This window comes from Talpa europaea (assembly GCF_964194135.1).
Source record: "Talpa europaea genome assembly, chromosome: 13".
Lineage (NCBI taxonomy): Eukaryota > Metazoa > Chordata > Mammalia > Eulipotyphla > Talpidae > Talpa > Talpa europaea.
The window spans coordinates 59,122,577-59,150,145 of NC_140080.1; the positions used below are offsets into that span (position 1 = coordinate 59,122,577).

Here is a 27,569-nt window from a genome sequence, read left to right on the forward strand (position 1 = left end):
ACTCCATACAACTGATAAGGGACAGATCACAAAGATATACAAAGAACTTACAGGACTCAACAAGAACAAAGTAAACAATCCAGTCAAGAAATGGGCAGAAGCCTCCCCTGGTGGTGCAGGCGGTTAAGTGCCGCATTGTGAAGCTGTCCACAACCTCTGCAGCACCAGTTTGATCTTGGCGAGGATTCCACATGGCAAGGCAGACCTCTCCTGTCTCGCCTGCTGCTCCCCTCAGCAGTGTATTTCGTCAGTCTGCCTGTTCTTTTCCCCGCTCTGTCTCAGGTAAATCCTCTCACCGTCCCGCGAATCTGGCCTGTACCCCAGTTCTGGTATAAATAAGTAAATCTTTAAAAAAAAAAATGGGCAGAAGAACTTAAAAGACACTTCCCCAAAGAGGAAATGCAAATGCCAACACACATATGAAAAAATGTTCAACATCCCTTATCATCAGGGAAATGCAAATCAAAACCACAATGATACCACCTTACACCAGTAAGAATGGCACATATCAAAAAAAAAAAAAACTAGCAACAACAAATGTTGGCGAGGATGTGGTGAAAAAGGAACTCTCCTACATTGCTGGTGGGAGTGCAAACTGGTCCAACCATGGGGCCTCCCTGGTGGCACAAGGGCTTAAGCACAGCACTGTGAAGCTATACGCAGCCTCTGCAAGACAAATTTGATCCCTGGCTGGCCAGGGAGCTACCCACATGGCGCAGCAGACCTCCCCTGTCTTGCCCACTGCTCCCCTCAGCAGTGTATTTCAGTCAGTCTGCCTGTTCTGTTCCCCACTCTGTCTCTGGTGAATCCTCTCACCCCCGGCACCTCTGGCCTGTACCCCAGCTCTTGTATGCATAAAAACAAAATCTTTTAAAAAGAATTATTTAAAAAAAAAACAAAAAAACCTGGTCCAACCACTATGGAAAACTGTATGGAGGCTCCTCAGCGTACTAAAAAAGGAGCTTCCTTATGACCCGGCAATTCCTCTCCTAGATATCTACCCTAAGGACACAAAAACAGTGATTGAAAAGAATACTTGTACCCCTATGTTTGTTGCAGCACTATTTATAACAGGTAAACCTGGAAACAAGCCAAATGCCCCAAAACAAATGATTAGATCAAGATGTGGTATATATACACAATGGAATACTATTCAGCAATCAAAAAAGATAAACTCATGCTATATGCAGCAACATGGACAGAGCTAGAAGGAATTATGCTCAGTGAAATAAGTCAGAAGCAAAAAAAACATCAGATGGTTTCACTTACAGGAGAGATATAGGGGAACCAAGTAAGAGATTGGGGGTGGGGGGAATAATAACATTACAAAATACAACACAACAAAACAAAAACAGACAATTATAAACCAGAGACATCCTGAAGGGGAGGACAAGGGAGAGGATCAGAGGGAGGAAGAGAGGAGCACATAGGACTGTGGTGATGGTGCACGGGTATTTGGTGGAGGATATTCTATGGAGACTAAACCTGAGGGCAGGAGGGAAGCAAACATTGTTTAAAAAATGAACAAGGGCCTCCCTGGTGGCCCAATGGGTTAAGACCCAACCTATAAAGCTGTCCACAGTCACTGCAGCAGGGATTCCATCCCCAGCCAGCCAAGGAGCAACTCACATGGCACAGCAGACCTCTCCTGACTCGCCCGCTGCTCCCCTCAGCAGTGTATTTCAATCAGTCAGCCTGTTCTGTTCCCCACTGTCTCTGGTGAATCCTCTCACCCCCTACCCCCGCCCCCTGCATCTCTGGCTTGTACCCCAGCTCTTGTATGCATAAATAATCTTTTTAAAAAAAGATATAAAATATAAATCTCATAGAAATTTCTCCAATCTGGTCAAAACCGGCCCTGCTGCACCTTACACAGCACTACAATTTTTCCAAATAGGTACCACTTGGCTTAGGATTTGAGAGCCATTAATGAGACTCTCCAGGACATACATTCAACCATGCCTATTTCTTATACCCTGCTAATTGCAAAACTCTATATGAAGTTCTCAAAGGCCTGGACTCTGAACGTTTGTTTTAGACCCCTTATTGCCAACAGGCCTTTCATAAAATAAAGGGAAGGCTGACTTCAGCACCAGCCTTAAGGGGTGCCAGACTACAAGAAGCCTTTCCAACTCTATTCACAATGGACAAAGTTTGCCTGGGAGTGTTAATTCAATTATTAGGATCAAAAATGCAGCCCACAAAATATCTCTCCAAATAACTGGAGCATACTACTTAGGAATGGCCTCCATGTTTGGGGGCTACACCTGCAAATTTGACCTAATACAGTAAGTAGAGCTTACCTTAGTTCAGTCCATCAATGTGTATGCACATCAAGTTTTGACATTGCCCAAACATAAAGGTGGACTTTCACTTCTATTCTATCAAGCAGCTCTATTAAATAATCTTAATATACAGTTGTAAGTCATTAGCTCTTGAAAACCATTTATCTTTCTCCCAATCAATGCAGACAACATTTTAACCTACAAATGTATACAAATTACTTTGTGTCGAAGCCAACCAGATTTGTCTGGCCAGGCTATGCCAGATTCAGATTGAGATGTTTAAAATTTGGAGTTTTATGGAACTGGGTCATCAACACACAGGATATGCAGTCGTCATGCTTCAAGACACCACTAAAATCAGAGCCCTCCTGGTAGGGACTTTGGCCCAGAAGGCCAAATTGATAGCTCTGACTCAAGTCCTGAGTAAGAAGGTACAGGAACTGGAAATATGTCTTCATGGCTCTATACAAACATAGTGCTATATGGAAAGGGGGCTTCTAATAGTCAGCAACAAATATATTCAGCACCCACTAGAGATGCTGGTCTGGCTAAGAGTAGTAGCTCTGCCATCAGCTGTAGCAATGATGCACTGTCTACCAAAGGGATGATCTGAAATTGCAGACATCAACAGAGCAGCTGACTGCAGCTAAAGGTGCTGCTCATTCTGCTCTACAAGAGGCACTCATCTCTCCAATGACTTTATCTCAGTTTGTTCCCTATTACACTGACCGGGATGAAAAGGTTGATGAACAGTTCACTTGGAGTTACACTTGGAGCATGAACTCAGATGGAACGACACTCCTCCCAACGGCCTAGAATACCAATGCTGAAACATCTACATGAGGGGTCTCTCTATGGGAGTGAAGACTTGCTAGAGTCTGTGCCCCCATATTAAAAGAGCCCTTATTCCCAAGTAGCTCAATGACACCCTACCATTGTCATTTATACACGAAGAAAAATCCCAAGACTAACTCACACCCTAAAGCTACTGGGATTCTATATGGAGGAATATCCCCTTTGTGAGGGTCAGGTGAACAAACAGCAGTCTACTTCAATGTATGTAAAACACATTCAATCAGACAGTGATAAAAAGAATCTAGCCTCAGACTAAGGTCTGTCCTCATAGGGAAGCAAAGAGAAAGCTCCGTGTCTTTGCAAATATGAGTATAACTGTACTTACAAAAGGTATTCAACATGGGCTAAACAGAAAAATTAAGAAAGCCCTCTGTAACATGTTGTATGACTTTGTCTTCCCCTTTGTAGAAATTGGCATAGGCACCATCTGTAGAAATTATGTACTCAAAATGTAATGGGAACTGACATAAGTGCTTCTGGGAAGCATTGTCTGGGATGTGTTATTAATAAAAACAATGTGGAAGTGTCTATGGTTAATGAAAATTAATTTGGGGGGCCTCCCCGGTGGCACAGCAGGTTGAGCGCTGGGCTGTGAAGCTGCCTGCAGCCTCTGCAGCACCTGTTCGATCCCTGGCCGCAGGCAAGGCTCCCACATGGCACACAGACCTCTCCTGCTGCACCCGCTGCTTCCCTCAGCAGTGTGTTTTGTGGGTCTGTCTGTTCTGCTCCCCGCTCTGGCTCTGGAGAATTCTCTTCACCCTCCCCACTTCTGACTGTACCCAGTGCTTGTACAAATAAATAAATAATTTTTTTAAATAAATAAAAATAAAATAATTTAAAAACATATTAATAAAACAAGAACACAAAAATATAACAGGTGATTTTCAAGAAGAAAGATCCCAGAACAAGTCAATGCAAAAAATGAACTATTTTCAACAGATGGTGCTGGAATAACTGGATATACATAGGGAAAAAATGACGTGGATATATTTTGGTTTAATAATTACAAAACTGTATTATAAATGTTGAGATAATACTTACATTTTTTATTTTGATATTGCCCCAATCATCATCCTGTATTAAAGGCAAAAAAGAAACAGTTAAGCACCCCTGTACAATCTGAACATAATTTAATAATCACCTAATTTTAACTCCTTCAATAGAATTTTTTCTGTATGCAGATTTTACTAAAGTTACTGCAAACAATGGATGGAGCTGGAAGGGATTATGCTCAGTGAAATAAGCCAAAAAGAAAAGGAAAAATATCAGATGGCTTTATTTATAGGAGGAATATAGGAGAACAAATAAGGGATCTGGAAAAAAATAATTATAGTAAATTAAAAAAACAAAATTAACAGGCAATTATAAATTAGAGACATTCTGCAGGGGAGGGAGAGGGGTCAAAACAGGGAATAAAAGAGCACAAGGGACTATGGTGATGGTGCAGGGGTGAATTGGTAGTGGGAATTTTACAGGGATTACACCTGAGAGGAGAAAACATACATTGCACAAAAAGGAAGAATGATGCAAAATATTTATAAAATTTAAAAAATAGGAAAAAAATGCAGTATCTGTGACGTAAAACAAAGTGAAGCACAATTTCAAAAAAGTTACTGTAATTGTGCTTTTAAGAAAAAAAAATCAAAGCTATTAAGTTTATCAACGTCTTAAATTGCATAAACTTGGCAGTGCCAAAAGTAATGAAAAATACTTGATGACAAATAACAGATGCCAACTTTTTGCTTGTCTGGAAGCAGCAGAACTGTCACATAAGAACCAGCTTATGTAACAAGAATAACAGTAACTTAAGAAGTAAGTCTATATACTAGGATGATTTATCACCCAAACCAAGAGATTTTTAGAATGAAGTATTATTAAAAATTATACCAGAAGAATGAACAAGAATTAACAAGACTACCCTAAGGTAAACCAATCCTTAATAAATACTTGCCATGTCCATGAATATTTCCTAAGTCTTAAATTTCACATCTATCTACTTCAATATGTTCAATTAAATCAAGATTTTACTTTTTAATTCCATTCTTAGTTCAAAGATAGTTTGGACTGCTGTGGTTAAGTCCTTCCCTTTATGGGATAGTCACCTCCAGATTACTCTTTTCCTCTTACAAAAGGTACTAAGCCCTCACTATGCCCCCCTTTCGTAGTGTTAATTATCTCTTTGGTCACTGTTGTAAAGTAGAACAACAACTATCTAAAGGCTCTCCTCAGTTTAAGGAATATGACTGCTACTCATAAGGAATGATAACTATACATGTCCCCTCAGATCACTTATTTATCCAAGGTCACACAAAACTGTGAAATGAATCCAGACCCAACTGAGTTCCTCTGATGATTTAACATACTATTTACACCTCTCAGATGCTAAGTCTCTTCATCTATAAAATGTACTTCCTCGCTTTTTATACATTAATATATAAAAAACACTTTTCTCACCTTAAAAATGCAGATGAGAATTTTAGAAAAGCCTCAATAAATATTAGCTATTAGTCATACTTTCATTCAGTAGGCATTATTCTATATTTCCTCCAGTACACAACCAATATAAGACTCAGCACAAATTTGGTTCTCAAGTTCACTAATGACCAAAAATCATATTACAACTTATATGGGAAACAATGTTTTCAACCAACATTTGTTTTACTGCCCACCTAATCAGAACAGTCTGTTCTTATCTCTAAAGTTAACTACAAGTCTTAAGCAAATCATGTCTAGTTCTTAAAGAATTTTTTTTAGAAAACTACACTTCTATATTATAAACATTAATAGAGAAAATATCTTCACAACATTTTCATAGTCCTTCATCAACTTTAAATACAATAAATACAACCACTCCAAAGTAATTAAAGGAAACTAAAGATATGCTTAAATTGGGCCTCACTGGTGGCACAAGAGGTTAAGCACAGCACTGTGAAGCTATCCGCAGCCACTGCAGCACCAGTTCAATCCCCTGCCAGCCAGGGAGCTACCATATGGCGCAGCAGACCTGGTGCAGCAGACCTCTCCTGTCTCACATGCTACTCCCTTCAGCAGTATATTTCAGTCTGCCTGCCTATTCTGTTCCCCACTCTGTCTATGGTGGATCCTCTCACCTCCCCCACCTTTGGCCTCTACCCCAGTTCTTGTATGCATAAATAAATATGCATAAATAAATATATTCCAGATTTATTTATACAAGAACTGGGATACAGGCCAGATGTGCGGGAGGGTGAGAGGATTCACCAGAGACAGAGCAGGAAACAGAACAGGCAGACTGACAAAATACACTGCTGAGGGGAGCAGTGGGAGAGACAGGAGAGGGCTGCCCCGCCCAGTGGGCATCTCCATGGCTGGTGGGGATGGAAACCTGCCCTGCACAGCACTGCGCTCAACCGCCTGCGCCACCAGGGAGGCCCAAATAAATAAATCTTTAAAAAAAAGATATACTTAAATTCTCTTCCTCCTATGTTCTCTCTTCTTCCTATGTTCAGATAGGTATTAGATAGCTATTATTTTTAAAAGATAATGGCTCTTTTTTAACGGGTAGGATGCAAAAGGCCAAAGGAAAAAAATTCAGTTTTCCAACATTCCACTACCAGAGCTTTGGTAAAGATGTTGAAGTACTTTAAATTCTAATATTTAACTGTATGTACAAAAATACATTCTGTCAAAGTCCTTTAAAAAAAAAGCAAACAACTACCATACTATTCCACATTTTTAACAGTTAAATTTCCCATCACTATAAAAGAAAATTACTAAGGAAATACAAATACCTACACAAAATAAAATACAATACACCTTTATAGGAAAAAAGATTCAAGCAATATAGGTATGTGGAGGGCCCCAGGCCTCTTATACCTATAGGTATTCACTGGCATAATGGATTTTAAAATTAAAATGTTTATTTTTTTTTTTTTTTTTTTTTTTTTTAAATTTTTTTTTTTTTTTTAATAGAGGCATGTTTTATTTATTTATTTGTTTGTTTGTTTGTTTTGTTTATACATGCACTGGGTACAGTCAGAAGCGCGGGAGGGTGAGAGAATTCACCAGAGCCAGAGCGGGGAGCAGAGCAGGCAGAAGGACCGAAGTACACTGCTGAGGGGAGCAGCGGGCGGCAGGAGAGGTCTGCGCGCCATGTGGGACCCTCCTCCGGTGGCCGAGGAGCAGCCGGGGATCAAACCGGCGCCGCAGAGGCCGCGGGCAGCTTCGCAACCCAGCGCTCAACCGCTGCGCCACCGGGGAGGCCCTAAAATGTTTATTTATAACATAGTGCTCTGAAGTGGCTACAACATTCTTTCCTCTCACTAACATGAATAACACAGTTTTAATCCCAGATTCTATATACTCTCAACAAATTAAAAAAAAAAAAAAATACCTCAAATGCTACATTTTCTGGTGTTATTTTGACCTATCCTATAAAAACATCAAATAATGAAAACGTGGGGAATATTGTACCTTCAATGTTCCTCCTTTCACCATAACTTTCTGTCTGGCCGGCTGGACTCCAGTCAGTGCAAAGAGTTGAGCTTTGAACACCATTGGAGGCTCATCGGTATTCAATTCTACACCTTCAAATTTCTCCTTTCCCCATTTCACAGTAACTGCAAACAAAAGCACAACTTATTTTTTCTCATTTATAAAATGACAAAACTTTAGATTTAGAAAATCTTTAGGAGACCTATTAGGTTACTTCTTAAAAACTGAACTGTCACTCATCTTTCTATGCTTATAATGCTTTCCAAATCAGGAGTGACTTGAACACAGTGGGCCCAGTAGGCCTTGAATAAAATCTTACTGTATCTAATCCAAGCTCTCCTTTGCTAAATAAGACTGACACTTAAGTTGACTGATTTACTAATATTACAAAACTAATGGATAAGTATTACTGTTCGGAATTCTACTCCAATAATCTCTGCAAAATATCATACTGAAATATTTCCTAGGGTAAGTTTCAGATTTCAAAATGTTTTATAAAGACTAAAAATAGAGAGGAGAAAGAAAAGTTAGAAAGATAGTTTGAGGGAAGAAAAATGTCTTGGGATAGTAAGGCACCTTTAAAACAGGTTAAACAATACTGTCTCGTAAGAGAAAGATATGGAAGAACTGAAAGTCTTGGTTCCTCAGCAACAAGTGGTCAAATATTAAAAAGACTACAAAGATCATTAAAAAACATATAACCCTACCTCATAACAATTTAGGTGGTAATTACAAAATAAAATTTTTAAACAGAAAATAACAAGTGTTGAGGTTATGGAAAAATTGGAACCTTTGTTCACTGATGCTGAGAAAATGGTGTAGCCACTGAGGAAAACTACATGGGAATCACTGAAAAAATTAACATAGAACTACCAAATGATCCAGCAGTTCCACTTCTAGTTATATACCCAAAAGTATGGAAAGCAGATGTTCAAAAATAGATTTGTATATCCATACACATTGGAGCATTATTTACAACAGCCTAAAGATGGGGACAAGCAATGATCCACCAAAAGATAAATGAACAAATGTGGTATTATACCTGTAATAGATACTATTCAGTCTTAAAAATTAATGAAATTCTTACACATGCTACAATATGGAGGATGCTTGGAAACATTATGCTCAGTGAAATAAGTCATATACACAAAAGGACAGATATTATATGCGGTACCTAGAGCAGACAAATTCAGAGAGACAATAAAATAGAAGTTGCCAGGAGCATGTTAGGAAGGAAAAATGAAGAATTACTGTTAAATGGGTATAGCGTTTCAGTTTAGGAACATGAAAAAGTTCTGAAGAATGAGTCAACCCCTATATAGCTTACTTTTGAAATATGTAAAACAAACTCAAGGATGTATGTATATGATACATACTGCTTGTTTACTCGGAAATCTTTATACCTACTCAAAAATGAGAAACTCACAACTAAGAATTGTCTGATTTTCCACCACTACAATCAGAATTTGAAAAGCTGACCCTGATTCCATATCCCAACCCTTTCACCAGTTCAGTTACTATGTTTAGCCCTACTTCAATGATAAGACCAGACACAATAGTCTAGCAGGTGATTCTCTATGAACTTATAGTCTAATAAAAGAGACAAGGGAAAAAGGTTAAAATAATTAGCATACAAAATAAATATAAGTATACAGGAACAGAGGAATGCTTGATGAGTAAGAAAGTGTTCCCTGAAGGAAGCAATAACTTTTTGTTTCCGTTATCAACTTTGAGAAATTCGGTGTTAGCCAGAGAATAAAAGAGAATTAAAAGCATTCCTGGAATAGACAAGAAAAAAATTCAAAAGCCTAAAGTAACATGGTGCTGATATGCAGGTAAACCTAGAGAAAAGAAATAGCTAAAACTGGAAACCGAACAAGGGTTAAGTCAAGGAAGGTAACACAGTCATTCTAAAACACACAGGCTTTCTGTTGTAAGAAATGTGCAACCCCTGAAATGTTTTCATTAAAGGACATTTTGGCCTGAACATCAGAGCTGCAGCAAGGAAAATGGGTTTGAAGAGGGCATAATTTCAATCAGGAAAACTACAAACATGAGTACAAGCAAGAATGAAACAGAATGAAACCAAAATAGTATTAGAAATGATGGAGAAAATATATGATTTATTTAATGTAAAACCATAAATAACTTAAACTTACCTATAAAAGAAAATTATACTAATACCATATGATTACATTGAAGATTAAAATAAACCAACATGTATAAAAACACTAGCTATGTGACAGCCACACAGGTGTTCATTAATTTTTATGGCACTTAATAAAAATCCAGGTCAGAATCTGGATATTTAACTTTCTACTGAAAACAGTGCTTTTCTACTAGAAACAGTGTATTAAATGTCCTCATTTTAACAGCAGCATTTTTGCAAAACATGAAAATACAGATTCACAATATGATGTCAAGGAAAGAGACCTTTGAAATCTTCATTCCCTCATGCTGGAAATGAGCAAAAGATCTCACTCAATATTTAAGATGTAACTCATTTTTAAGATAGAAAGTTTGGTGAATACAGGCATTTTTTTCAAGGGGTTGGTCTTGCTTGCGTGTGAGGTGAGCGATTTAAGCATTAGCGTACACTTACTTTTCACCAGTAGTGTTCCCTTAACTCTATAATGTATAAATAGAATATCTCAAGCTCCATTCTATTGTTAATTGCTGTGACTTTAGAGAGAGGTTAAGTAATCACTATTAAAGAATTGGATTAAATTTTCTAAAACATCAAGAATCCACCAGGAGACTGATTAAACATTACTCTTTTGACTTTTTCTTTAATGATGACTCTTATTTAAAGGAATATGAGAGAGTACAGAGTCAGGAATTGTGAACGAATCGCACATCCACAGCCAACTGGAGCCAACACGTACATTTTAGGTGCCATTTTGAATATGACTAGGAAACAGCAGGGTCTATTAACGCAGTGAAAACGTGATCCCTGGCAATACCTTGAAGTGCCACCATATAATTACGAAAAATAAAAAAACCTGTCACACACCAATCAAAAGGAAATGACGCCTGCGGATATTAGTACTCAGCTACCTGTCCAAGTTAACAGTACGCTTCGGACATAAAAGCGCAATACAATGTTTGATGGAAAAAAAAATGAAGATAAATTGGCAATCTGCCTCGGGAGAAAACTGAAACAGGTACCAAAGGGGCGGTTAAGCCAAAAACAAGGGGAAAGCGCAAAGTGAATACAGTCATTGATGTAACTCCAAGAGTAATAAAGGCTAACCTTACATCCCGGGTACCTCCACCCGCCCTCACTTCAGGTTTCCCCCCCTGCCCGTCCCTTCCACCGATGGGGTCCAGGAGATCCCTCCTCCAGCCTGGTCCCAGAGCCCAGGACACACCCTCACCTTTCCCTGCAGGCTGGGACGACGACAGAAACTATTCTGCAGAGTCATGACTCCGAGAGGCCGACGCTCGCAGCTTCCCCACCTCCACTCCCCCGCCCACCCCACCCACCCGGCGGCCAGGGAGAGGCGGCTCTCCCTCGCGAAGCAGGGCTCAGAACTAGCAGGAAGAGAGGAAAAAGGGCCAGGGTCCTCTCCACGCCACTGACCCTAGTCCACACCTCCCCAGACCCTCCCCCGCCCCGTGGCCGGTCGGGCACCCGCCCTTCAGGCCCGGCCTACTCAGAGGCCTAGCGCCGGGCGGATAGCTGGGCACGAGGCGAGGAGGGAGCTCACCGGAGTAGAGTGGCATGGCGGGGCCCTAGGGGAAGCGGCGGCGCAGACAGAACGGCCCCGGCAAGGGTGGCCAGGGGAAGGGACACGAAGAAGCTGTGGCAGCGACCGAAGCGGAGGCGCGGTGGTGGTGGCGGCTCGGGTGCGACCAGAGCCTCATTCAAACCGGCCACTGGCGATGACGCAGCAACACGCAGTTCGTCCGCGGAGCCAAGGGGCGAGTGCCGGGAGGAGAAGAGGCGCGGCGCGGCGAGGCGGGGCCAGGAGAGTGGAGAGGCTGGGAGATGGGAGGGAAGCCTGGGGGGGCGGGGCGCGCGGGGCTGACGCGCGGCCGCACGGATACAAGGCGCGCCTGCGCATTGGACGCCGCCTCTCGCGCCAGCCCGCCGCGTGGGCTGGGCGGGTTCGCGCCGTGCTGCCGTCGGTGTCGGCGCCTGACGGCCCTTCTTAAGAAAGATTTTTATAAAATGTCTCTTCCTACTTATTTTTAAAACGGCAGGTCCGTACAAGCCGGAGGTTTTCTCATGTTAATGTGGCCAATAGAAGAGCTGAGAGCAGAGGCCCCTCGACTGGGTCTTCTTATTAATGAGAAGTAGGATTTAAGGGTTTAGGGACAAAAATAAATGTCGACGCACCTCGAACACTTAAATGAAAGGTCAGCCTTGATTGTCATGTATTACTGTTGTTTCTAACAACCCCTCACTAGGTTGGACCAAGTGAGGTTAAATATGGGGAAAAACTCTCCAGGAGTCCAGCTCCAGACTACCTGGTGGAAGTTACCCCTAACCCACCACTTAGATGTCTTGGACTGTGTCCCCAGATCTGGAAAATGAGGACATTAAATTGGAAGGTTTCTGAGGTTTCTTCCAACTCTATATTGCAGTAGCAGTTTAGATCCCAGATTTGTAGGTGAATTAAGAAGGAAAAGAACCTGTACGTGAACGGAGGATTTTCAAAGAAATGGCAAGTTAAAATTGAGATTGTCTGATGAAATAAAGCAAAGTTTTACATTAATCCCAAATGCTAGAAAAGTTTAGTTTGAATTGTTATTCTCATAATGAATCCATATTTCAAAATAATACAGACCTTTAGGAGAGTGATCTCATCAATATCAGAAGCCTTATTCATTTTTTACTAGCTACTTCAAAACCTATCCTAAGAATATGATCCAAAATGTAACCAGCTGAAAATGTGGGTTTTTATTTTGCACATTTAAATTTTTCCAACTAGGAAAAATATGACTTACAATGACACAAAGATACTATAGAATATTATTTAAAATAATGTAAGTAATACACTAGGAAGTGTATCAGATGTATTGTACAAATAACCAAAAACATTTATACACAAAGAATAGTAGGAATAAATCTTGAAGTCAGCAAAAAATATAATGGTTACCAGAGGAAAGTGGAGAGGTGATGGGGAAAGAAAGCAAAAGAAGTATGGGCACAGGTGGTTGGGTGGAAGGCGAGAGGAAAAAAAAAATTTTTTTTAAAGGTTGGGTTTTGTTTCTTTTTTCTTTTTTTTTTTTTTTAAGATTTATTTATTTATACAAGAACCGGGGTACAGGCCAGATGCACCAGAGGGTGAGAGGATTCACCAGAGACAGAGCGGGAAACGGAACAGGCAGACTGAGAAAACACAGTGCTGAGGGGAGCAGCCAGCAAGACAGGAGAGGTCTGCCCCGCCATGTGGGATTCTCACTGGTCGGCCAGGATCAAACCCGTGCTGCAAAGGCTGCGAACAGCTTCACAGTGTGGAGCTCAACTTTCTGCGCCACCAGGGAGGCCTAAGAAAAAAAAATTCTTTAAAGATACTGCAACACCTTTACTTACTAATAAATAGTCAAAAGTTTGATAGGTGGTGTATAATATTTACTGTTAAAAAATGTATTGAACTTTGTGATTATAAGAACATTAATGAATCCAGACTTGTTTTGAATCCCATTGTTCCTTACTAGCTGAGTGACCTCTGAACCTCAATTTCCTTATCTATAAATGGAAAGAATAGTATCTATGTAATAAGATTATTGTGAGAATTAAATAAGATCATGTGTAGAAGATACTTTCTGTGGCTGGCTAATATCAGTGTGAGGGTTTGAGAGAATTCACCAGAGACGGTGGAGAACAGATAAGGTAGATTTATTGAAATATACTGCTAGGAGAAGCAGTGGGGAGACAGAAGTCTGCAGGAAGGATTTGGTGATCCCTTTTATAACCTGTTTTTGAGGCTTTTCATGACTGGAGAAATTTGTCTGGGCTAGTTGCTATCCCATGGGCCTTCTACATAGGTGTCCTGCCTGGTTCTGTTTACCCCGTTTCTGCATTTCCCAGAATTTGTGATAGCCCCCCCCCCTCCCCAATAGGTCATGTGGACCCATGGCCAAGTTCCCATGGCACTCTATGGGTTCCCCTTCCTTATCTATTTTGTCTCCCAGCATTGTTCAGCTGAGTGAAGTGCAGAGACCAGGTTTTACTTTTATTAAATGATACCATGACACCTACCACAGTGCATTACACATAGTATGCAACATAATGATTACACAGTAAAAGCTTGAGAATGACTGTAGGGTATGGTTAGTGTAGTGGCTTATTGGTAGCTTTATTTTCTATTCTCTGAATGCCCAATAATATATTCTCATTAAAGAGATATTTTAAAATATATTGGATTGGTCCTGTGTGGGAAAATCTTTGCTGCCCTTTGTTGAAATTGACATAAAGTCAATTTAGACATCCTTAGACATAAGATCTAAGGATGGAAGGATGCCAGTGCAAATCTTTCTCTGTGCTGTGCTCTTGTGGTACCCTGTGACTCTCTTTCAGTAGGTATCACCATACTTCTTTTTACAGAATAAACATCTGTATTCCTTCAACATACTATAAACAGGAATCATAGTTGTCTGGTAGAAATGGAATTATTTGACACCAAAAGAAGCGAATGTGAGATCAACCTATTTTTAACTTACTTATTCCATATATGACCAGGAATTTGTCTCAGTCAACTTTGTTTTCAGTGCATCTCCCCTCCTTAATAATACAAGATCTGAATTTAACATAAATAGAGCAGAGTGAGGATTTGGAACACAGTGCTAGCAACTGAAAGGAGGCATAAAAAGAAATAACAAGAGTTGTAGATGCGCAACCTTGCCCCATATACTATACAGTACTAAGTTCTGATCTATATGGGTCTTGAGACTAGTCGTCTTCTTAAGATTGAGTTCTTTAAATAATAAATATATTGGTAATATCTTAACCTGCATGTTTACAAATAAATAAGTTCCTAAAAATGTGGTCAACTATCAGAAAGCTAAGTGGTGACGAATCTACAGTTTATTGCTTAAAATGTTTCCTCCTTATCTGGCCAACAGAAATCATATCTAATATTAAAATCTTCATCTACAGCCTCCCTGGTGGCTCAAGGGGTTAAGCACCACACTATGAAGCAATCCGCAGGCTTTGCAGCACAAGTTTGATCCCCAGCAGGCCAACGAGCAACCCACATGGCGCAGCAGACCTCTCCTGTCTTGCCCACTGCTCCCCTCAGCAGTGTATTTCGGTCAGTCTGCCTGTTCTGTTCCCCACTCTGTCTCTAGTGAATCCTCTCATCCCCGCCCCCACATCTCTGGCCTGTACCCCAGCTCTTGTATGCATAAATAAATAAAAATCTTTTAAAAAGTAAAATAAAATCTTCATCCAGTGCTGTTTCATATACAATTAAATGCTACTCCTACAATCACCTCTTGCTATCAGTAGCATTACACTGTAGCTGTTTGCTCTCAGCAAGCATTTTATTGAGTGCAAGACAGTATAGAAGCTATGAGTACAAAGATAAACATGCTCTCATAAGACTGAGAATATGGTAGGAATATTGAAATATGCATACATTGACCATGTAACTCTGAATTAGAACTCTTGGCTATAAATAACAAAAACTAGAGGACTTGATATAGCTAACAGAATCAATAGGAAAACCAGCAATCCAGGCACAGAAAATGGATAGGAACAAAGGGAGATGGGCAGCAGGGAACATTGGCAAGGTTATGTCACAGAAAGTCTGCTACTTGCGCTACCACATTCATGAGTAATTTCCAATTCTGTGACTGCCTCACTGCCCCAAGATTCCACATCCTAGACAAGACTATGTAATTGTCCAATGATGAGGAAAAGAATGTCTGGTTCTACCTCTCACATAGACACACTGGATATAGGACATGAGCTACCCAAAACAGAAGAGCTATGTATTGATTTCTTATTCCCACTGAAAGAAAAAAAAAATGCCACATCAAATATAGGGCTTAAAACAATACAAATTTTATCATCTTACAGTTCTGGCAAACAAGTTCAAGAATGCTCTTCACCTTAAAGTGTTAGCAAGACCATAGCTTTCTGTAGGCTCTAGGGGAGAATCTACGCTTCATCCTTTTCCAGATCCTAGAGGCTACCCACAAATACCAGTCTCAGGACCCACTGCAGCAACAACATCACTCCAACCTGTTTCCATCATCATATTAGGGGGAAAGGATGTCCTGAGCAAACTCCATATGGGCTTTGTGGACCCCATCCCCACTCCATCAAGATACTGGGAACTACAAATCCCATGATCCCCAAAGGGAGGGTTGTGATGACCTGAGGGCAGAGTTAAGCAGTCATGATTCCTGTTTGTATATATAACCAGCCATGTGAACTGGGGTCAACCTCTTGGACCCACAGCTCTTGGCTTTTTGCCACCTTTCAGCAGGTAATTTGGATTCCAGGTCAGCAGAACGGGTAGGACGCATTTACGAATTTATCTCCCTCTTTTTCTCCCTGAAGTACTCATTTCCTCATTTCCCCTTCCCTTGAAAATAAATCTGTTATTAACCTTTTGTGTGTGCCTGCAGTTTAAGTCCCCTTTAAGCATGTGGGTAAGGACACACAGTCAAGCAACACGTTTTATATCGGGGTTGCCCTGTAACAATCACAGCTCCTTCTTTGACCTTGATCCTCTACCTTCCTATTTATAAACAACCTTCTGACAACATTGGTCCCAAATGAATCATCCAGGAAATATTTTCCCATTAAAATCCTTAAATTAACCTTAACAAACTAACAAATTCAGGAAATGTTCATACTCAGCCTGAAAAAAAAACGCCGTTATGAGCAGCAACACATTAAGGGGCTGTTTTTTTTCCTGTTGGGTTAAATATAGATTTCAGCACACAGGAAGAAATAATAGAAGGGGGGAAAGTGCAGCACACCCATTTACAAGAACTGGAGAAATGTACACCTAACAATTCCCATACATATTTCACTTAATGAAAACAGTTACATGGTATAGCTATATGAAAGTCTGGGAAATGTAATCTCTAACTGGGGAGAAGAATATAATCTTAAACTCTACTCTTAAGTAAGGAGAAAATGGATTTCAGTGGAAAATCAGCAGTCTCTGCCACACAAAGGAAAAGAGATTCTTAATTTTATGTATCATTCCCATGTGACTTATGATTCTCACATTCAGATTTGATTCCACAGAAAAGTTTGTATATGCTAAAACTTCTTATATAATCTTTCCCATACTATTTTCCACTCAACACCTAGTCATCAAATCCACTTTATAATTTACAACAAATTAGAGAATTAATTCCCAGTGAAATAACTTCTTCAGGTGTAGTATTTTCTTTTTTTTTTTTTTTAATTTAGAGGCATGTTATTTATTTATTTATTTGTTTGTTTGTTTATACATGCGCAGGGTACAGTCAGAAGCGCGGGAGGGTGAGAGAATTCACCAGAGCCAGAGCAGGGAGCAGAGCAGGCAGAAGGACCGAAGTACACTGCTGAGGGGAGCAGCGGGCGGCAGGAGAGGTCTGCGCGCCCTGTGGGACCCTCCTCAGGTGGCCGGGGAGCAGCCGGGGATCAAACCGGCACCGCAGAGGCCGCGGGCAGCCTCGCAACCCAGCGCTCAACCGCTGCGCCACCGGGGAGGCCCAGGTGTAGTATTTTCTATACTAAATTGAAAAGATACAGATACAGGGTTTGTGAATATTTTCTCCCATTCCATAGGTTCTCCTTCACTTTGTTGCTTCCTTGCCTGTGTAAATTTGATATAATCCCATCTTCTAAAAATTTTTGCTTTTGCTGTGCTTTTGATGTCACAGCCAAGAAATCATTGCCAAGGCTGTGTCAAGTGGCTTTCCTCTATGTTTTCATCTAGCATTTTTACAGTTCTGAAGTCTTTAATCCAATGTCAGTTGATGTTTGTATCATGTGTTGAGTCCAATTGCACTTATTTTTTTGAAACTTTTCCCAACACTATTTATTGAAGAAACAGTCCTATTCCCATTGTGTAGTCTTGGCACCTTTGGCAAAGGGTGACTATATATGTGGACTATATAGTTAACAGTTGACTATATATGTGGAGATTTGTTTCTGGGATCCCTGTGTTCAGTTCCATTGGTTTATATGTGTTTTTATGCTAGTATTAAAAGTTTTGATTATTGTAGCTTTGTCACATATTTTGACACCAGGAAGTATGATAGCTTTGTCTTCTGTTCAAAACTGCTTTGACTACACAGGGTCTTTTATGATTCCACATGAATTTTATGATTATTTTTCTTTTTTTTAAGATTTATTTTTTTATGGATACAAAAGCTGGGGTACAGGCCAGAGGTGCGGAGGGTGAGAAGACTCACCAGAGACAGAGTGGGGAACAGAACAGGCAGACTGACACACGTACACTGCTGAGTGGAGCAGTGGGTGAGTCAGGAGAGGTCTGCTGTACCATGTGGGTTGCTCCCTGGCCAGCCAGGGATCAAACTCATGCTGCAAAGGCTGTGGACAGCTTCATACGTTTTGTCTTAACCCATTACGCCACGAGGGAGGCCCCGATCATTTTTCTATTTCTGTAAAAATGCTCTTGGGATTTTAACAGATTGCACTGAATCTGTAGAATGCTTTGGAAGGTATAGATATTTTAACAATAATTCTTCCAATTGAGGAACATAGGATGTCTTTTAATTTACTTATTTTTTTTTAATAGAGGCATGTTTTATTTATTTATTTGTTTGTTTTATTTATACATGCACTGGGTACAGTCAGAAGCGCGGGAGGGTGAGAGAATTCACCAGAGCCAGAGCAGGGAGCAGAGCAGGCAGAAGGACCGAAGTACACTGCTGAGGGGAGCATCCGGCGCGCCCTGTGGGACCCTCCTCTGGTGGCTGGGGAGCAGCCCGGGATCGAATCGGCGCCGCAGAGGCCGGGCAGCTTCGCAACCCAGAGCTCAACTGCTCTGCCACCGGGGAGGCCCATGATTTACTTATGTTTTTAAAACTTCCTTCAATGCTGCAATTTTTTCAGTGTACAAATCTTTCATTCTTTGGTCAAATTTATCCCTAAGGATTTTATCCCTTTGATGCTATTGTAAATGGAATTTTTGATTTGGCTTTTCTTTGCCAAATTTCTCTGGTTAAGTCTTCCATTACTGCCACAGTCAGGACAGCTGATGAAGTAAGTCCTCTGTGGTTAACAAAGACTTGGCGTCTAAATGAATTTGCAGCAGGGGGAGACGAGGGAGAGTGCCATTGAGAGCGGCTCTGCTTTTCACTCTCCCAGCCCAAACTTTTATTACAGATATGAACAAAGGAACAAGAAAATAGCACGCAATTGTGTTTTTGCTTATACAGATTAATAAGTTACTGCTGAAAAAGTTTTCTTGGTTAGTAGGGAACATGTGCACAAGCCAGTACATCCTCAGGGAACAGGAGTCAATTGTGGGAAGAAGTTCTGTTTGTAGAACTTCTAATGTCCTGGGCCTCCCTGGTGGCGCACCGGTTGAGCACTGGGTTGCGAAGCTGCCCGCGGCCTCTGCGGCCCCGGTTCGATCCCCGGCTGCTCCCCGGCCACCGGAGGAGGGTCCCACATGGCGTGCAGACCTCTCCTGCCGCCCGCTGCTCCCCTCAGCAGTGTACTTCGGTCCTTCTGCCTGCTCTGGCTCTGGTGAATTCTCTCACCCTCCCGTACTTCTGACTGTACCCAGTGCATGTATAAACAAAAACAAACAAACAAATAAATGAATAAATAAATAAAACATGCCTCTATTAAAAAAAAAATTAAAAAAAAAAAAAAGAACTTCTAATGTCCTGGAACTCTGTATGCAGTGCAAACAGGTATTCTCCATAAACTCCAGCTCCTTATGGCAGCAGGCTCCCAAAACATATCAGTGTTGAAAGGAAGTATTAAGAATGGGCATCCTTATTTTGTCTTGCTCTGAGGAATATCTTTCCATTTTCACCAATGAGTATATTAGCTGTAGGCTTTTTCTGTATGGTCTTCTTCTGTCTTATATGTTCATTTCATTGAGGCTTTATCTTAAAGGGGTGTTGAATTTATCAAATGCCTTTTCTGCATCTATTGAGATGATTGTGTGACTTTTATCTTTAATTCATCAATATTGTATATCACATCGATTTATATGAACTATCTTTTCATCTAAGGAATAAACTCCACTTGTCATGATGTATATTCTTATATTCATTCAGTGCAATTTGCTAATATTTTGTTAAGAAATTTTGAATACATATTCATCAGGGATATTGATGTTTTTTCTTTTGGTATCTTTGTCTGACTTTGGTATTGCAGTAATGCTGACCTCATGAATGTGCTCCCTCTTAAATTTTCTTGAACTCTTTAAGACAGATTAGCATCAGTTCTCTAAATGTTTGGTAGATTTCAACTATGAAACCATCTATTCCCGGGACTTTTCTTTGTCGGTCAGTTTTTGATTACTGATTCAAACCCTTTTTAAAATTGTTCTAGGTCTGTGCAAGATTTCTATTTCTTCTTTATTTTGTCCTAGTAGACTGTATTTGAGAATTTTTATTTTCTTATAGGTTATCCAAATTGTTTCATGTAATTGCCTAATAGAGTCCCTTAAGATCTTTATTTGTTGTAATATTGTATCATTTCATTTATGATTTCATATGACTTTTTTCTAAGGATTTTTCTTTCTAGAAAACATTTTGTCAATTTTTCTATTGTTTTTATAGTTTGTTTCATTTCTGCTCTAATCTTTCTTACTTCTGCTAATTTGGCTTAGTTTCCTTTTTAGTCATAGTTCCTTGAGGTGTAAAGTTAGTTGAGATCTTTCTTCATTTATATATTTGTCACTCCAGACTTGCCCTTAGTATTGCTTTTGCTGCATCCCATAAGTTTTTTGTTGTTGTTGTTTTCATTGTCTCATATTTTATATATCTCCCTTTGATTTCTTCTTTGAACTAATGGTTATACAAGAGTATTGTAGGAGTGTTCTTTAACTTCATTGTACTGAGTTTGTCCACTTTTCTTATATTGTTTTTAGTTTAATTCCACTGTGGCTGGAAAAGTTATTTGGGATGATTTCAACCTTGTTAAATTTGTCAAGAATTGTATTGTGTTGTAACATATCTGTCCCTCAATGTTTGCTTTGTATTTTTAGGTGCTCTGATGTTAGTTGCATGTTCTATCTTTCTGGTTTAATTAACCTTTTTAATCATTGTATGATTTGTGTCTTTCATTGCAGTTTTCTACTTACCAGGTACACCTTATCTCCTTGCACTTCATGTCATTATTTTTGCAGATTATTGCAAACTTTACAAATTGTTGGTTTGTGTTAACCTTGGGTCAAGCAAGTCTTTTGGCATTATTTTTCCAACAGCATGTGCTCATTTTCTTAGCAAAATATTTTATTATAGTATGTATGTTTTTAGACATAATGATACCGCACACCTATTAGACTATAAACATAACTTTTATATGCACTGGAAAACAAAAAGTAACATGACTCACTTTATTGTGATATTTGCTTTACTGTGATGGTCTAGAATCAAACCTGTAATATCTCTGAGTTATACCTACAAAGTGTGACCACTTCTGCTCCCCTTTGGTTACCATTGCAGGACATATCTTTTCCTTCACTTAAGACTGTTTCCTTAATTATAAAAATGAGCCTCTTTTAGACAATTGTATATAGTTTTTTTAATCCTTCTGCAACTTTGTCTTTTGATTGGAACGCTTAATGAATTTATATTTAATTATTAATAGGGGCTTTGTCTTGTGATATTAATTCTTCTGTTTTTAGATTTCCCTTCCTCTTTTATTTTTCCCTTGTGATTTAATGATTTTTTTTTTTTTTTTGGTATTATATGCTTTGGTTCCTGTATCTTTCTTTTGTGCATCTTCTGTAGGTATTTCCTTCATGGCTATCCTGTAACTTCATAAAGCATAAGTCTATTTCAAGTTGATAACTTCAAGTGAATATAAAAACTCTTCATTTTTACATGACATACTTTATTATTGATTTCACATTTTTATGTTATGTATGTATAGATTTTTGTAGCTGAAAGTATTAATATTTTATTAACTTTTGCACAAAGGTTAATGTGACTTGTGTACCATTAGTAAAATATACCTAACACTGAATTTGCCTATATATTTATTATCATTACCAGTGAGATTTATGTTTTTATGATGCTATTTAGCACCTTTCAACTTGAACAACAACTGTTAGCACTTTTTGTACAGCATATCTCGTGGTGACAGACTCCTTCAGTGTTGCCTGGGGAAGAGTCTCCTTTTTTATTAATTTTTAAAGATTTATTTATTTATGCATACAAGGGCTGGGGTGTAGGCCAGAGGTGCAGGGGGTGAGAGGATTCACCAGAGACAGAGTAGTGTGCTGAACAGGCAGACTGATTAAAATACACTGCTGAGGAGAGCAGCGGGCGAGACAGGAGAAGTCTGCTATGCCATGTGGGTTAGCTTCCTGGCTGCAGATTGCTTCACAGTGCTGAGACTTAACCCTATGTGCCATCAGGGAAGCCCCGTGTCTCTTTTTTTAAAGAAGAGTTTGGTTGGTATAGTAGTCTTGATTGGCTAGGTTTTTGTTTTGGTTTCTTTTGTGAGCACTTCAAATAAATCACCCTACTCTCATCTGGTCTGCAAATGTTTATGCTGAGAAATATATGGATAGTCTCATGAGCATTTTCTTGTATGTGATGAGTTGTTTTACTCCTTGACTTTTGACAATTTAGTTTGTAATGTGCCTTAATGTACCTCTATAGCATCAACCTATTTGGGAATTTGGATGTTAAAAGTCTGGATGTCTATTTCCCTCCCTAGATTTGGGGAGTTTTCAGCCATTATTTCTTTAAGTAAGCTTTCCGCCCCATTCTCTTCCTATAATCTGTCTGGATTCACATATGGATATAGTTTTATTTGATAATGTACCATAAATCCAATAGGTTTATTTACTCTTATTCTTTTTTCTTTTTTTTTTTTCTCTGACTGGATAATTTCAAATGATCTGTCCTTGAATTCACTGGTTCTTTCTTCTTCTTGATTGAGTCTGCTTATCAAGTGCTCTATTGAATTTTTCATTCTATTATCCCATGGTGGTGACACAGAGTGTCCAGTTAGGTGCTAAATATGCAGTGGGTTTACATCATAGCTGAGGAACCCCAAGTTTTATGTACCAGAGTCTTTTATAATGAGAATAAGCAAATCTGTCAACTTTTACCCAAAGGGATACATAATTTTTATTATATTCCTTCCTCTGAAGGAAGATACAGTATCTTCTGAGCAAGTTCACTAATTAAATCTCCTTGGAAAAGACTCTAGAAATTGGCTTGCCAGAGCTTGTGCTATCAAGATGTGACAAATTCAAGAGAACCATGGAAAACTGTTTCCCTGTGTTTCAACTATAACCACGGTTGTTTCAGAACCCAAACCAGGTTTTATCTTTTTAAAATTCACTTTAATCTAGAATTTAACAAACATTTGTATACAGGCAAGGACTATTTATACCTTGGTTTCCATTCCTTTCAGCCATAAGAAAACACCATAGTAGTCACTATTAAAAGTATCTCTCCATAAATTACTTTTATTACTCATTAAATGAGCACAGAGTCATTAGCATATTAATAACAGATATGTTTATTATTACATATCCATCAGTGCGGCTTTCGATACCACTTGAAACATGCATCATCATAAAGACCAATCAGTTTTCCAGTGCTTCTTATTTGATACACATTACTGCAAAGCCATTATAAATTACTGAGGAGGTATTTGGTTAAAAAGATAACAACAAATCATACTGCCCATATGAATCATCTCTTGTTACTGGACATAAGTGTAATAGTATTTATCTGGTATTTCCTATGCTAGATGGAGAACATCAGATGTATTGTCATAATTTTATACTGGTGAAACCTTCTACATATTTTGCAGAATTTTATAGTCATTATTTTTGCAGGTAGTTCAATGAAGAATATAATTAATTTATTAAAGTCCAATAACCATCAATGAAAAGACCCAGACATCATTTTTTGAAAATGTGTTTTTGAAATTTCCATATTTAGCCATGGCAGTAAAGTAATTCTCTCAAATTAAGGCACTAAAAGGGCAATGCAACTCCCATTGAAAGTGTACTAAGAATAATTTACATTTCAAACAGTGCATACATTTCTTATATGTTTGTTAACTTAATGTCTATCACTTAAAACCACAAAGAAATACATTATACAATTACAGAAATGATGTACCTCACAAAATGCTTTTAAACTTGGGTTCTTTTGTACAGTTAGTTCCTAATGTCTCTAGTAGTAAAATAACTCAATATGGCTTGGCAAAAAATGCATAGATTAAATGTAAATTTTTTTTGCCTTCTCATATTCCCCAATCTATAAACTTGCTGAAACATATACAGTATTTTGTAAAGCATATGTAAGATATTTATTCTCCACAAGTCCATGATGGGCAATCAAGAGTAAGGCTCTTATATTCTACAGTGAGAGCACTGAAGTCAAGTGATATCACTGCTATCTTAAAATAGTTTTGTATAGTCCTGCAAGAGCACAAAAACTGAATCATTTAAAAAAATTTCAGTTGTCTCATTTTGAGATATTTTCATTAGTCCTTCCATGATAGTGATAACCATTCCACCTGAAAGTGAAAGTCCCTTCCTCTGACTTATATGAGGAAAATTATGTTCTATCATGATTGACAGGCATTTTCTTAGAATTCAAAAAGGCAGCACCTTTTTAAAAAATACGTCTAGCTAAGCTTCCCCAATCGTTCTTGCATTACATAGTAATAATTAATCTAATCTACCTGTAGGCAAACCCGCAATAAAAAAAAAACCCTCAGATGCTTTTGTGCCAAAGCAAGGACAGAATAACAGCAATCTTAACCCTGAAGCCTGTGATATTTGTGTCAAAGGAACAGCCTGTCTGCTCTGCCTGGTTAAAGAAGCCTGGTTTATCTTTATCAGGTAGCATCCCACATGATTCCACAAGGTGCTAGGTCATATGGTTAGCTGTTGAGGGAAAAAAAGAAAAAAATGTATTTTAAGAAATGCATTCAGTTTAAAAATAAAAAACAAAAATTAAATAGAAAGGTAAATATCCATCATCCCTACATACAATTAATACACAAAATTAGGAAAATGGAAAAATACACTTAGTATTGCCTCCTTTTCACTTCCAGTCAATTTCCAGCACATTCTTTTTACAAAGTTAAGATCTGTTTTTTAATAATTTTAGATACGGTTTTTGTACACAGGAGAGGATTAATACACCAATCTACAGAAATAAGTCAGGAGTGAGGCAATGATACTAGAGTAGGACCAAAGGATACAAGTCATTTCAAAGCATAAGACTTGGCTTTGACAGTATGTAGTAAAGAAATAGGATGAATTAAAGATGGTTTTCAGGTTACTTGGAAGATCTGGGTGACATGAGCAGAGAAGCAAAATCAGTGTTAGGTTTCAACTTCTAGGTTCATATATTATCCCTATATTCATATAATATCCATATATTCTTTCATATAAGGATTACATTCTAGAGAAAGTTGGTATTTGATAAAAGAGAAAACATACAGGCTTTTTAGAATGGGATGAAAATGGTTCCTAAACCTGACTACGCCATTAGTTTACTATGTGATCTTGTTTGTAAGTTGCTTAGTTCTTCTAAGTTGCGTAGTTCTTCTGAATCTCACCTGTTCATGTCAAGATGAGAACTTGAGATATCATAACCTTTCTTCAATAAAGGGTTTAGTTATGTTCTGTCATTGTTACAGCATATAAATATATTTTTTTAAGTTCCATCAAAACCAGTTAACCTCTCTTGACCCCCACAAAATGGGTATGTAACTCGGAAGTTTATTTATTTATTTTACTCTCAGAAGTTTTATTTGTAACACCACAGTCACTGATAATACCAACTAATTTTAATTTCTCTAAAAAAGGAGCCAATGTGCTTAAAAATGAAGGTGAGCAAAGCTTTGTATGACTCTATTTACATTTAAAAAAATGAATAAACCACGTTTTGTTTAAAACATTAAGGGATAAAAAGTACCACACATCCCAACAAATGATAATATCACTTGCTAGAGAACTAAATACATGATTTATAAATATTACTAACTTCTCTAAAAGAACCAGTTAATTTGTAGTTTCAAGTTTCATTTCAAGTCACATATAAATACCTATTTACAAATGATGTCCTCTATGGGGAGAAAAGCAATTAAATTTAAAATGTTTATAGATGTTATACTATATCATTAAAAAGGTTAACATTTCAATCCTTACCTAGTTTTTCCAGATGTATTTTTCACCACTTTCCGGAAAGACTGGTTTGCTGTGGATCTTGTAGAAAGTGTTCGAGGTGATGCACGAACAAAACCAGATGGTGGATTCTTAGGGATTTTCTTTACTAAATGAGTTACCCATTTTTTTTGTTCATCCTGAGAGCATGCTAACAGCAGCATATCTCTTGCTGATGTTACATCATAACTTACTATGTTAAGAAAGAAAAAGAACGAAAGTTAAAATTTCTTTTAAAATGCCTATTGAATGCCTAATTTTATAAGTTTCTTAGAATTTGAAAGATTCACTATATTTGGACAATATCCCCCTCTCAATTTAAATAAGGCTGAAAATCTAAAAGAAAACATTAGTTATATACTAATAAGAAAGTAAAATCAAAAATACAATATAAAATGCAGCCATGAAGCAAACAAATGTATTTTTATAAACAAAAGTATTGTTAAAATAACTATAATTTGTGCTATTCTGATTGAACTACTAGGCTAAACTAGCATATAAAATATGTTAGTCCAGGCAGTGAAAACCAGACAAAAAATGCAGGAGGTTAAAAACTAAAGGTAGACTACAGTAGAACTCACCTATATACCTCTGCTCTCCAATTTAGAATAATTTCTTTGTGGCACCTTTGATTTTACAAAAAGATGTTTCCCTTTAAAAATATGTTATCAAAGCTAAATCTGCAGCTGTGAAACAGCTGCACATTGCTCGACTAATGCATGCCAAAATATTGTTTCTTATAATACTTGTTTCCAATTTGGTACAGAAAACACTATACCTAAAGAAGTGTTTCATTGGGAGTTAATTCTCTAATTTGCTGTAAGTTATAAAAATAATTTTTATGCCTTACCTTTACATGGAGAAATTAAATCCTCTTTCTTATCTAAGTGATCTCGGTGGCACTTAACATGGCATCTACGACATTCTAAGGCGGCGGGTGGCTTAAAAACATGCCAGAGAGGTTTGGCACAGGCCTCACAGTTGGCAGGAAAATGGTAGAGTGTAGGAATAAATTCATGGCCTTTGTGATTTTGAAAATTAGTTTTTTCAGCTTGTTGTACTGGCTCCATCTCCACATCTTTTCTACATTCGCCTTCATTTGCATATAGAATCTACATTCAGAAATGATAAAAGGAAGATTTTAAAAAGTCTTATTCTTTCAAATGTATTAAAACATTTGTATATTTATACTTCATAAAATACATTTAGTACTCAGGTAAAATAAAAGATGTTCTAAAATTATAATTTCAAATTTTTACCTGGAATATTTTAGGAATTTCTTCAGTTTCAGCTCTGTACACATCTCCCTGTGTAACAGGTCGAACGTGAAACAATTTACTAAAATAAAAACATGATATGGGCCATTATAAAACTCATTTATAGAAAAAGACATAGGGCTCATTAAAGAGGTTATACAGGTACAGCAAATTAAAAAATCACATCATCTACTGGAATTTCAATAATAAAAACAAATAATGATAAGAATATATAGAAACTAGATCATTCAGACAATTATAGCAGAAATATAAAGTTGCAGAACCACTCTGGAAAAGTGTATGATAGTTTCTTATAAAACGAAGTATCTGCTTATCATCTGACACAGCAGGTGCTCTCCTGGACCTTTAACTATAAAAAA

At 38.2% G+C, this 27,569-nt stretch overlaps 2 protein-coding genes across 3 annotated transcripts in view; both read right to left on the reverse strand.

Annotated features, from left to right (window-relative positions):
• Positions 1–11,466, reverse strand: part of USP14 (ubiquitin specific peptidase 14) — a gene marked incomplete at its 3' end in the record, with an annotated part of 44,533 nt that extends 33,067 nt beyond the window's left edge. The window contains exons 1-3 of one of the 2 annotated variants that reach the window (XM_084252378.1): positions 11,324–11,466; positions 7,593–7,738; positions 4,182–4,214 (exon numbers count right to left, since the gene is read on the reverse strand). In XM_084252378.1, coding sequence (XP_084108504.1) covers positions 4,182–4,214; positions 7,593–7,738; positions 11,324–11,339 — 195 coding nt within the window. In that variant the 5' untranslated portion in view covers positions 11,340–11,466. Of the gene's footprint in view, positions 1–4,181; positions 4,215–7,592; positions 7,739–11,323 lie in introns of those variants that run through there. The other variant, XM_084252379.1, reaches the window with a different exon arrangement.
• A 12,597-nt stretch (positions 11,467–24,063) lies between these two features.
• The window catches only part of ROCK1 (Rho associated coiled-coil containing protein kinase 1), a gene marked incomplete at both ends in the record, with an annotated part of 127,948 nt that continues 124,442 nt past the window's right edge, over positions 24,064–27,569 (reverse strand). Inside the window, 4 exons of the mRNA XM_084252683.1 lie at positions 24,064–24,175; positions 25,919–26,126; positions 26,784–27,045; positions 27,193–27,271. Coding sequence (XP_084108809.1) covers positions 24,064–24,175; positions 25,919–26,126; positions 26,784–27,045; positions 27,193–27,271 — 661 coding nt within the window. The remainder of the gene's footprint in view (positions 24,176–25,918; positions 26,127–26,783; positions 27,046–27,192; positions 27,272–27,569) is intronic.